Source organism: Mobula birostris, chromosome 12 (assembly GCF_030028105.1).
Source record: "Mobula birostris isolate sMobBir1 chromosome 12, sMobBir1.hap1, whole genome shotgun sequence".
NCBI lineage: Eukaryota > Metazoa > Chordata > Chondrichthyes > Myliobatiformes > Myliobatidae > Mobula > Mobula birostris.
This window is the reverse complement of record NC_092381.1, coordinates 69,423,569-69,437,201: the sequence shown is the minus strand read 5'-3', so window position 1 is coordinate 69,437,201 and position 13,633 is coordinate 69,423,569. Positions and strand designations below refer to the sequence as shown.

The window sequence follows — 13,633 nt, the reverse complement described above, 5'->3', positions numbered from 1 at the left end:
CCTCCTATGTGTCGGCTGGAAGGGTTGCAGTGGGGCCCTCACATGCCTCTGGATTTTGGAGGTTTGACAGTGCGTGCATGTCCGGGCCCAATGGCCGACCTCCTTGCGTAGGCCGTGCCACACAAACCTGTCTGCGATCAGCCGGATGGTCGCCCCGATGGAAGGGTGGGCTAAACCGTGCAAGGTGTCAAAAACGCGGCGCCTCCAAGCGGTCGGGACAATGGGTCGAGGTTGCCCGGTGGACACATCACAAAGGAGCTTCTTATCTTCGGGCCCAATGGGTATGTCTTTGAGGCGGGGTCCTGAGACTGCGGTCCGGTATGCCGACATCTCGCTGCCCAGCCATTGCGCTTCAGCTAACGTGCATAATCCAGCCCTGGAGACAGTACACTGATTGGACAGAGGTTCGTGACAGCGCATCTGCCACCACGTTGTTCTTCATGGAGATGTGCTTGATCGTGGTGGTAAACTCCGAGATGTACAACAGATGGCGTTGTTGGTGGCCCGACCACGGGTCCAACACCTTGGCAAACGCGAAAGAGAGGGGCTTGTGGTCTGTGAAGACCGTGAATTCCCTCCCTTCCAGGAAGTACCTGAAGTGCCGGATGGCAAGGTACAGGGCCAGCAGCTCCCTGTTGAAAGCGCTGTACTTAAGTTCTGGGGGTCATAGGTGCCGGCTGAAAAAGGCGAGCGGCTTCCACTGACCTTCGATGAGCTGCTCGAGCATGCCGCCAACTGTCACGTCGGAGGTATTCACAGTGAGGATATTGGTGACCCTGACGGTCCAACGGCATTTGGACCCAACATGAACGACTCGGCTCTGCAGAATGCAGTTTCCCTTAAACTGCCAACCTTCTGGACCACTCAACCCCTGGTCTGGTTTGAGCAAGCAGAGGCCCAGTTCCAGGTCAGGTACATTGTCTCAGACGCCACAAAGTATTACTACGTGGTGGCGCCCTCAACCAGGAGACAGCGGGTCGCGTTATCGACTTTCTGCATCAGCCCCCGGCAACAGACAGGTACGAGGCACTCAAGGCCCTGTTATCCCACACATTTGGCCTCTCCCGCCATGAACGGGCTGCGCAGTTACTACATATGGACGGCCTGGGCGATCGCGCACCATCAGCCCTGATGAGCGACATGCTAGCACTGGCAGACAGCCATAAGCCTTGCCTGCTGTTTGAACAGATCTTCTTGGAGCAAATGCCAGAAGACATCCGCCTCCTGCTAGCGATGAAGACTTCAGAGACCCGCACAGGGTGGTTGCTCGCGCGGCCATGCTTTGGCGCGCCAAATTGGCAGAACCACCATCGGAATTAGCGCTGCAGCACGGCCGAAAGCCCAGCCCTCCCACAGCCAAGCAGCAGAGCACTAAACACCCACACCAAGGGACGGCACCACTTCTGAGCCTTGGTGTTTTTATCGTCAAAGGTGGGGTTCCAGGGCCCGCCACTGCCGACCGCCATGCTCGTTCCACGGAAACGCCAGGAACAGAATAAAGGAAGAATCAAGATTTGATACTTCCACACGAGTGAGAGGAAAAGAAAGAGGAGGAGATTGAGAGATTAGATTGAAGAATAGTAAGATGTTATTTGTTGATTATTCTAATATATTGTGGTGAGCATTTGGTCCATAATGACAGACGAGGAAGCTTATTGAACTCAACAATGATAAACACAAAACAGACCGGGCACCATGACCCGGAGAGTGAACCCAACCAGTCTCAAACAGACGAGGGAGGTGACCATCACACACACCCGGTTACAGTTAGGGTGACGTACAAATACACAAGTGAATAACGGTATAACCCAACCTAAAATGTAACAATAAATGAACTAGAACTTCCCACCATAATCCCACAAAAGCACTTTAACACAAGAACAATAAACAGTGCTGGTCATTAGAAATGCAGGGGCAGGCTGTCGATCATGCACACCCCCAGAGTGCCACAATATTATCACTTCACTGAGCTTTAAATTTTCTTACATTAATTTTCAAAGCACCCTAAATATTTATTTTCTGTGCCATTTGTGTAGAGTGGCTGCTGTTTATACCACTTAAAAGATGTACTGTACTTATTAATCCAGGCACTTCCCAAATCTGCAACTTCTACCTACAAAGGACTTTGAGAGCAGCTGAGAGGGGTCTCCCTACTATCCACTGGGGACATTTATCAGGAGCACTGTGTATGCAGGGCCCATAGTATTATTAAGGATCCCACCCATCCATCTATATTTTCTATGACTTTCTACAATCAGGCAGAGACTCCAATGCATAAAAACACGAATGGTCGGGATGGGAAACCGTTTCTTCCCTCAAGCCATGAGGCTTCTGAACTCCTGCCACATCACCTTCGAAGTGTCACTGCTTAATCTGTTCTGTACCTTACAATATTTAATTTATGCACTTTAGCTTGTTATTTATGTGTGATTCATCTGTAGATTTTATCCTTCATAAATTATCGTGTTGTGTATGTTATGTGTACTACTGGGCTTTACACCCTGGTTCAGAGAAATGTCATTTCTATATACACTATATGGTTCTATACATTATATACATGTATGTAATTAGCTGGCAATAAACTTGACTTGACTCTGCAGCCAAGTAAGGCAAGGGTATCAGAAGCCGAGGATTACCAACACCTACAGATATCCCTCCAAAATAAGCACTGTCTCAGTGACACCATCTGAAAGTATTTTGCCAGCACTTTCACCAGAGGGACTACAGTAATTCAAGAGGGAAGCTCATTACCATGTTCTCAAGGGCAATTAGGAATGCACAGTAAATGCAAGCCTTGCCAGGGATGCTCAAATTTTGAAATATGAACAAAAGAAAATGTTTTACATCACTCTGACAATTAGTAAACTTCCAATCCTTATGTGTAACTATCAATATTTGAGCTTCCTTAGGACCCAGAAGGCAATATCCTGGTGAAAATAAGGATTGTCACATTGGCCAGAATAAAACTGACCTAACCAACACAAATTGCTGTGAAATACTGTGGATGTAGAACTCTAGGTATCAGCAGAGACTGCTGATCTAATTAACAGGACAGGCAGCATCTTTGTTGAGAGGGATAGTGTTTGAAGTCATTGGCCTGAAACATGGGGCAGAAGTTGGTTTACATTTTGCCACCAATTCAGAAGAGAACTATCACTGAGGACCCATTCACAGGCCAGTACATTCCTGACTTCCTCCTGAAGTAAAACTACCACTTTCAAGAATGTAGATGGCTATGTAGACATGGAGAACAATTTTGTTAACAATGGTCTCAAGATAGTGATTAGGAGTGGGAGCCCAGAGTAATTTTACCCTTTAAAACCATGGTACTGTTAATGTGGGATCTCTTTCTGTAAATTCAGCACAGCTGGGGATTGCAGAATATAACTGTTGGACTGGTTATACAGACATTACCAACTGAACTATGTAAGGACATAACTTAAAGTAATTGGTGTAGAAAATAACTATTTTCTTAAATCCCTTCGAGAAAATCGATGCATTATATTATGCTGAAGTGTTAATTCCATCATTTGCATTTGTTTCCAAACTAATTAGTTCAGTAATGTTTTTTTCTGTTTGGGGTTGTTTCACCTGTTGCTCCAGCAATAAAATGGAGTTGAGAGGGATAATAAATTCGCCATGATTGAATAGTGATGTGACTCAGTGGGGTGAATGGCCTAATTCTGCTTCTAAGTCTTACTGTCTAAATCCCTCTCAATACCAGCATTTACTCATAAGTACTAATGGAAGTCAATGACCTAAAGCATTACTGCTGTCACTTTCTTCATAATGCTGATGACCTGCTGAAATTGTCCAGGATTTTCCATTCTTACTTTAGATTGCCAGGAGTTGCAGCCTTTTGCTTCATCTACCAGTCATTTACATACTTATTTTCTACTTTTCCTACCAAAATGGCTATTTTCACACATGCTCTCATTTTACTACACGTCTTCCCATTTTGCCCAATCACTTAACCAGCTTACAATCCCTTGCCAGCCTCTTTTATTGTTCTTGGTGTTTACTTTTCCACCAACCTTTCCACGTGCAGTGTACACTTACCACAGAACCTTATCAAAGTCACATTGCAAAAATTTGGGGACAAATCATTGAACCTTGCTTTGATTCACTTGATACAGGTGTAAACAACAAAGAGAAATTCCCAATCCCATGATCCCTTCGGTAAGCACAAAGCAACTGCATTCACTTCCCTCCCACCTACATGTTCAGAAAATTATGTCATGTCAAGACAAATTTTCATTCATAAATCCTTGTTTACATCCCGATTATTTTGTAAATTTCAAGTCCTCTATTATCTTCATTTATAGATTCTGTCATATTCCCCAAATCTGACTCGATGATATATTGTCCCTCTCCTTCCTTCCACATTTCTTAAATAGAGAGTTTAGAAATGCTATCTCTTAATCTATGAGGCCAATCATCTTTGAAAATGTTGCTTGGGATAAGATTCACGAGACTGATGGAACTGGAGATCCTGAGTTTAAAGGAAAGACTAGTTATCTGGAACAAGGGGACTGGATGATGACTTTATGGAGATATATAAAATCAAGAGGGGCATTAATAAAGTAATTGGTCACAGTCTTTTCCCCAGGTTAAGGGAATCTAAAACTAGAGGGCACAGGGTGAGGAGGGAACGATTTTAAAAGGACTGAGAGGCCAGTTTATCCACACAGAGGGTGGTGAGCATACAGAATGAGCTGCCAGAGAAAGTGGTAGAGGTGGATACAATTACAATATTTTAAAGGACAGTCAGACAGGTGTATGGACAGGAAAGGTTTAGCGGGTATGGGCCAAATGCAGGCAAATTGGACTAGCTCAGTGTGACAGCTTGGTCAGCACAGATGGGAAGGCCAAAGACTCTGTTTTCATTCTGTTTAACTCCATAACTTTACCTGGAAAGATGTAATGGTAGTAGGTCCTTCAGCAACTTGTGTCTTCCCTAACCACAACAAGGAAAGCTCAGATTCAGACATCTGAAGAATATTGGTGGATGAGTGCTACAATAGAAAGTACAAATGGAGAAGATTATTGGCAATTTATCAATTTTATTACTAAGTCACAGTTTTCACAAAACTACGGAGGAAACATTGATTAGCAGTATTCCTAGCAGATCAGCAATGGATAAAAGATCAAACTTAACAGCCTGTGTATTAAAGGAGTTTTCTTATGCAAGATGTTCTACATTTACAATAAAATGATATTTCTTCTTTTAATAACAGATATGTTTTCACACCCATTTCCTTGCTCGAGTTAACAACAAAGGAAAACTCATCTATATGCTTGCATCACAACTGGGGAAAAGATTGCAGTCATTTGTAAAATATAGTAGCAATAACTGCCAGTTTTGCAATATATGACGAGATGATTTGAATAACAAAAATGCTTAATCATAACCTTTTAATTCACTATACCTTTCATATGTTCAGAACGTCCCAGACCCCTTTAGAGACAGAAATTAAATGTTAAGGCACTTTGGGACTAATTAGGATTGCGATTAAAACAATGATCTTCAGTGTTCAGAACGATCTAAAAATAAATGGCAAAAACCGTTGCATTTTGAAGTCTAACGACCCAAAGCAAAAGAAATTTTATCAGGCATTTTAATGTAGTTCTATGTCTGCAGCAATTTTTTTCAGGTGATTCAGGTAATCAAAAATAATGGTAAATGCCAAAAGATGATATTTTAAAATGGTGTGTATTAAATCAGTTCTTTGGATAAGGACCATCAAACTGAACTAGGCTTTTCATCTTAAACCACTTTTTCTGAATAAATATGTTCCAAATTTAAACCTAGTCCAAGCTTTCTGTGAACATCCTCAAATTCAACTGAGACAGTTCTACAATGCAGGAAGTCACATTCATATAGAGTTATATTGTACAGAAACATCTCTTTTGCCCCCCCCCAAAACTGCAAAAACTCCAGAAGAACTGTCAATCAAGAAGTCAAGTGTAGAGCACATTTGATTTAAGTAATAATCTTTTTCTTTTTCAATCTTTTTATTAATTTCAAAATATAGAAACAAAACATAGCAATAATACAAATAGTAGGAGATACATTGTTACACTTAAAAAAAGTAATTGCAAAACCAAGTAGTGTAAATTAACAAAGCTTCGTGTAGAACTAACCACGGATAATACAAAGCAAAAAAAAATTGGGAAAAAAAAATCATGAAAAAGAAAAAAAAAACAAAACAAAAAAAAAGCAAACCCCATCCCCAAAGAAAAACAAAATTAATCAACTAAACTAAAAGACTTGGGCAAAACTAACAACTTAAAAATGGAAAAGAAGAAAACCTTAGTGTCGATGACTCCATTCCCCTCCAACAACAGTACAGAGAGATAAAACAAGTTTGGAAATGATCAAATTACATCAAATGAAAATGCTGAATGAATGGCCTCCAAGTTTTTTCAAACTTAATGGAAGGGTCATAAACTGCACTTCTAATTTTCTCCAAATTCAAACACACCATAGTTTGTGAAAACCAATGAAATACAGTAGGAGGATTAATCTCTTTCCAATTCAACAAAATGGACCTTCTAGCTATTAAAGTAAGAAATGCAATCATCCTTCGTGATGAAGAGGTTAAATTATTTAAGTCTATCATTGGTAGTCCAAAGATAGCAGTAATTGGATGAGGTTGTAAGTCTATATTTAGGACCATTGAAATAATATCAAAAATATCTTTCCAATATTTCTCCAACAAGGGACATGACCAAAACATGTGGGTTAAAGAAGCAATCTCGGAATGACATCTGTCACATATTGGATTAATATAAGAGTAATAACGAGATAGTTTATCTTTGGACATATGAGCCCTGTGCACTACTTTAAACTGTATCAACCTATGCTTAGCACATACAGAGGATGAATTCACCAACTGAAGAATTTTTTCCCATTTTTCAGTCGGTACATTAATCTCAAGTTCTCTTTCCCAGTCAGCTTTAATTTTATTAGAAGCATCAGGACATAGATTCATAATTATATTATATATAATTGCTACTACACTTTTCTAAGAGAGATTTAAATCTAAGATTTTTTTCCAAAGTGTCCATTGGATATGGGTGTGGAAAATTAGGGGAGACAGTAATTAATTCCTGCTATCCTAGATCTGTTAGCTCAATTTAGTAACTTCTCTGGTTACAAATTGAATCTTAGTAAGAGTGAATTATTCCTTTTAAATAAGCATGTACCTATTTATGGACGTTTATCATTTAAATTGGTTACTGATTCATTTATATATTTAGGGATAACAATTACGAAAAAATATGAAGATTTATTTAAAGCTAATTTTTTACCTTTAATTGATCAGATTAAACTTTTATTTACCAAATGGTCCCCAATCACTTTGTCTTTGATTGGTCGGATTAATGCTATTAAGATGATCATTTTGCCCAAATTTTTGTATATATTCCAATCGGTTCCAATTTTTATCCCAAAATCTTTTTTTGATAATGTAGATTCAAAAATTTCCTCATATATTTGGCAGAATAAAAATCCTAGGTTAGGTAAAAGATATCTACAGAAATCTAAAAAGGAGGGTGGGGCTCGCCCTCCTGAATTTTAGATTCTATTATTGGGCAATTAATATTCGATATTTAAAATTTTGGTTACAAGATTTGGACGCATCTTTAAACCCTCATTGGGTAAATCTTGAATCTAATTCATTACAAGGGTTTTTCTTGGGTTCGGTTTTAGGAACTTTACTTCCTTTTACTTCTTTTAAATCATATAAACAAATGAACAACCCAATAGTTAAGCATACTTTACGTATATGGTTTCAATTCCGAAGATTTTTTGGGTTTAATCAATTTATTCTAGCAAGTCCCATTATATCAAATTTTCTTTTTCAACCTTCCACAATGGATCAAGCTTACTTTGATTGGAAAACCAAAGGTATAGTATCTTTTCGCGATTTATTTTTGGATAATTGTTTTATGTCTTTTGATCAACTCTCTAATAAATATAACTTACCCAGATCTCACTTTTTTAGATATCTACAGATTAGAAACTTTTTAATTACTGTCTCCCCTAATTTTCCACACCCATATCCAATGGATTTAAGTAATAATCATGTGTGTTAATTTGGCTCAGCTTTGGATTTTTTATATAATATTTAAGCTTTTATAATGGGTACAGCTTTAATTTAAATTTAACATCTATAATCTGTTGGTGTTGCTCCTCCATACTGAGAGTGGCCTCATTGTGACAGCAGAGGAGGCCATGGACCATCATGTTGGAATAGAAATGGGGATTGGAATTGAAATAGTTGGCCACCAGGAAATCCTGCTTTTTGTGGATGGAGCAAAGTTGCTTCACAAAACAGTTCCCTAATGTATATCAGGTCTGACTAGTGTAGAGGAGGCTACATCAGGAGCACTGGATACAGAAGCTGACCCCAATAGATTCACAGGTGAAGTCTGGCTTCGCCTGGAAGGACTGTCTGGGGCCCTGAATGGAGGGACAGCACTTCTTCTGCTTGCAGGGATAAGTGCGAGGAGGGAGATCAGTGGAAGGGATGAATAAACAAGGGAACGGTGGTGGGAGCAATCCCTACAAAAAGTGGAGAGTGGGGGTAGGGGAGGTAAAGATGTGTTTGGTGCTAGGGTCCCATTGAGGATAATGGAAGCTGCGGAGAATGATGTGCTGGATGTGGAGACTCATGAAGACAAGAGGAACTCTATCCTCGTTAAGCTGGTAGCAAGATGGGGTGAGAGCGGTTGTCTGGGGAATGGAGGAGATGTGGGAGAGGGTAACATTAATGGTGGAGGAAGGGAACTCCTGTTCTTTGAAGAAGGAGGACATCTCTGATGTCCTGCAACAGAAAGCCACATCCTGGAAACAGATGTGGTGGAGGAAAGGAAAGGAAATGAGGAAAGGAAATGGCATTTTTACAGGATACAGGGTGGAAGAGGTATAGTCAAGCCAGCCATGGAAGTTGGTAGATTTATAAAGGATATCGGTAGACAGTTTGTCTTCAGAGATGGAGACAGAGAGATCAAGAAGAAAGAAAATTCTCCACAACTTCTGCCATCCGCAACAGATCCTACCACCAGACACATCTTTACTTCTCCCACCACTCTCTGCTTTCTGCAGGGGTTACTTTCTCCATGATTCTCTTGTCCATTCATCCTTCCCCAATATCTCCTTCCTAGAACTTACCCCTGCAAGTGGAAGAAATGCTACATCTGCCCATTCACCTTCTCTATTTAGTCCTTCCAGATGAGGAAACACTCCACCTGTGAATCTATTGTATCCGGTGTTCCTGATACAGCCTCCTCTACGTTGCTGAGACCTAATGTTTACCTATTTATCGAGCAGCTTTGTCTGTCCGCAGCAAACAGGATTTCCTGGCAGTCAACTATTTTAATTCCATTCCCCAATCCCATTCCAACATGTCAGTCCATGGCCTCCTCAACTACCACGATAAGGCCATTCTCAGGTTGGAGGAGCAACACCTCATATTCCATCTAGGTAGCCTCCAACCTGATGGCAGGAACACCGATTTCTCCAACTTCTGGTAACTTTCCCCCTCCCCTTCCCTCTTCTTCAATTCCCCACTCTGCCCTCCTTTACCTTTTCTCTTCTCACCTGCCTATCACCTCTCCCTGATGTTCCTCCCTCTTTCCTTTCTCCCATGGTCTACTCTCCTCTACTATCAGATTCCTCCTTCAGCCCTTTACCATTTCCACCTAATACCTCCAAGCTTCTTGAATCATCACCCCACCCCCACCCAGCTGGCCTCACCTATTACCTTCTAGCTTATACTCCTTCCCTTCCTTCACCTTCTTATTCTGACTTCTTTCCCCTTTTCCAGTCCTAATGAAGGGTCTTGGCCCAAAATGTCAATTGTTTATTCATTTCCATAGATTCTGCCTGACCTGCTAAGTTCCTCCCAGCATTTTAGTGTGTTGCTCTGGATTTCCAGCATCTGCAGAATTCTCTGTATTTGCAATAGAATCTATGATAATATTACAAATATCAAGATGTTTTCAAATAAATGAATTGGCATCTTGGATTAAATGCAATTAAACTTTCTATTTTTGTATTTGACCAGTTAGTTGAGTGTTGTCACAACAACAGCCTCACTATCAACATCAGCAAGACTAGGAAACTGATGGTGGACTTCAGAAAGGGGACCTGTTCTCACAGAATGGTCAACAGTGGAAGGGAAAGTTTCTCGACATCGGCATCTCAGAGGATCTATCCTGGGTCTAACACATTGAGTCAATCACGTAGACGGCAGGTCAGGTGCTCTACTTGATTAGGAGTTTGAGGAGATATGATATGTCATTAAAGATTCTATCCAAGTTCTACAGGTGTGCTGTGGAGAGAATTTGGACTGGCTGCATCACAGCCTGATATGGTGGATCCACTGCATAGAACTGAAAGAGGCTGCAGAGGATTATAGACTGAGCTAGCTCCATCAGGGGCACAACTATTCCCACGATCAAGGACATCTTCAACTAAACTAGCCACTATAATATATTATTGCTCACGAGCAAGACAGAGGCTACATATCATGTGCTGGTTAATGCAGAATCAGAATCAGAGTCAGAGTCAGGATTATTGTCACTGATATAGTTGTGAAATTTGTTGTTTTGTGACAGAAGTACTGTACAGTGAAAGACAAAATTACTGTAAGTTACAATAGATAAATAGACAGGCAAAGGAGGAATATTGAGGTAGTGTTCATAGACCATTCAAAAATATGGCATCACAAAATCTTTCCACTATCTACATGAATTGGATGAGTGAAACTTCAGTAACAATCAAGAAGACTGACATTGTCTACAAACCCCATTTCCAGAAAAGTTGGGATATTTTCCAAAATGCAATAAAAACAAAAATCTGTGATATGTTAATTCACGTGAACCTTTATTTAACTGACAAAAGTACAAAGAAAAGATTTTCAATAGTTTTACTGACCAACTTAATTGTATTTTGTAAATATACACAAATTTAGAATTTGATGGCTGCAACACCCCCAACAAAAGTTGGGACAGAGTTAAAGTAAGATTGAAAAGTGCACAGAATATTCAAATAACACCGGTTTGGAAGACTCCACATTGCAGAGAATTTAGGTCTTTCAACATCTACAGTACATAATATTGTGAAAAGAGTCAGAGAATTCAGAGACATCTCAGTGCGTAAAGGGCAAGGTCGGAAACCACTATTCAATGCGCGTGATCTTCGAGCCCTCAGGCGGCACTGCCTAAGAAACCATTATACTACTGTGACAACTATAGCCACCTGGGCTCGGGAGTACTTCAGAAAACCATTGTCACTCAACACAGTCCGTCGCTGCATCCAGAAATGCAATTTGAAACTGTGTTACGCAAGGAGGAAGCCACACATCAACTCTATGCAGAAATGCTGGCGAGTTCTCTGGGCCCGAGCTCATCTCAGATAGACTGAAAGACTGTGGAACCATGTGCTGTGATCAGATGAGTCCACATTTCAGCTAGTTTTCAGAAAAAATGGGCGTCAGGTTCTCCATGCCAAAGATGAAAACGACCATCCAGATTGTTATCAGCGAAAGGTGCAAAAGCCAGCAGCTGTGATGGTATAGGGGTGCATCAGTGCCCATGACATGAAGGTACCATTGATTCTGAGGCATATATTAGGATTTTAGAGAGACATATATTGAAATCAAGGCGACGTCTCTTCCTGGGACTTCCATGCTTATTTCAGCAGGACAATGCCAGACCACATTCTGCATGGGCTACAACAGCGTGGCTTTGTAGACACAGAGTGCATGTACTTGACTGGCCTGTTGCCAGACCAGATCTATCTCCTATTGAAAATGTATGGCGCATCATGAAGAGGAGTATCAGACGACGGAGACTACGGACTGTTGAGCAGCTGAAGTCTTATATTAAGCAAGAATGGACAAAATTTCCAATTGCAAATCTACTACAATTAGTATCCTCAGTTCCAAAACGATTAAAAAGTGTTATTAAAAGGAAAGGTGATGTAACACAATGGTAAACATGCCTCTGTCCCAACTTTTGTTGAGTGTGTTGTAGCCATCAAATTCTAAATTTGTGTATGTTTACAAAATACAATCAAGTTGGTCAGTAAAACTATTGAAAATCTTTCCTTTGTACTTTTGTCAGTTAAAAAAAGTTCACGTGAATTAACATATCACAGATTTTTGTTTTTATTGCATTTTGGAAAATATCCCAACTTTTCTGAAAATGGGGTTTGTATGACAAAGCAGCTCATTTGATTGGAAAATCATCCAGCACCATAAACAATCATTCCCTCCATCACAGTATGTACTGTGGGAGCAGTGTGTAGCATTCACAAGGTGCTCACTCAGTTCCCAAACCCTGTGACCTCTACAGTCAAGAAGGACAAGATCGTCAGTATAAGGGAATACCTTCACCTGCAGCTATCCTTCTGACTTACACACTAAACGGATTTGAAATATTACCTTGTTCCTCCATAATCACTAGATCTAAACCCTGGAACACCTAACTGAGTAGTTTTGTGTACCTACTCCAGAACCACCTGGTCAATTATAATTCAGGATGGGCAATAAACAATAGCATTGTTTCCACATGCAAAAAAAACATACTAACATATGAATTAGGAGTAGGAGAAGGTTGCTGGATCTCTGAAGCCTGTGTCTCCTGTCAATAAGATCATAGCTGTGTTTCCTAAAATTGTTATGGATGGCCTGACAATTCTATAACATGGCCATTAGCATCTGGTCTAAACTCAGCCTGCATTGAATGGATATTTCACTTTCATCACCAGGAACACCTCAGAAAACAATAGCTATGTCACAGGAACACACACATGCCAAATGTGGAATGCTCTGAGTTGTAGGGGCCACAGTGAACAAATTAGAGGAATTTTTTGCAGCCCTAATCAATGAGTGGTTTGAGCTGTCTAGATAATTAAAAGGAGGATGCTCCCTGGACAGGTTCACCCCCAACTAGAGGAAGACCTCACACATGAATGCAATATGTGGCTGCAAACAAAGGACTCCACACAACAAAACTCTTGCCTTCCCTTCACCCCACATTCATTTCTATTCCTTCCTCTTGCCTCGTGCCCTCTCCCACTCCACCCCATTCAATACAGCTACGGAACACAAATATTCCGGAAGTGGCCCGGCTCTTGAAGCAGCAGGACAAATCTAATCCAGACAATCATGACTACAAACATCCACCAATCAGCAGAAAGTACGAGAAGAAAGCATCAAGCAAAATCAAGCCACCAATAACTTGCTCTCTGGACTGTTAGTTTGCATTCTGGCAAGAACCACAGCACAGCTTTCTTCCTTACTTGAATATAAGAGTGCCGCTGGGCCCAGGTTATAGCACCACTGGTACCTCAAAAAACTATTGTTTAGGGAGGGTCAGAGGTAAAAAACTTTCCTGTATATAAATTCATAATGAAAGAAAGAAAGGCATTCATAATTTTTAGAAAGAAAGGTAACAATTATATTCAACAAGCAAAATCCTGTCTACCTTTGAGGGAGAAAAGTCTGAAGAAAATGCATGATACCAGCGAAACATACTTTACCATTTCTGCAATTCACTGAAAGCTAGACAAATATTGAAATGGAGGAGCACAAGAATAAATAGTTTTCATAACAAAGTT

At 40.6% G+C, this 13,633-nt stretch overlaps 1 protein-coding gene across 9 annotated transcripts in view; it reads right to left on the bottom strand.

The window, feature by feature from the left end:
- Positions 1 to 13,633, bottom strand: part of axdnd1 (axonemal dynein light chain domain containing 1) — a 164,437-nt gene that overhangs the window by 34,555 nt on the left and 116,249 nt on the right. For all 9 annotated transcript variants that reach the window (XR_011888046.1, XR_011888045.1, XM_072274022.1 and 6 more), the window contains one exon: positions 4,911 to 5,015. Coding sequence is in view for 7 of the 9 variants with exons in the window: in XM_072274022.1 (XP_072130123.1) it covers positions 4,911 to 5,015 (105 nt within the window). In the remaining 2 variants the exon portion in view is untranslated. The remainder of the gene's footprint in view (positions 1 to 4,910; positions 5,016 to 13,633) is intronic.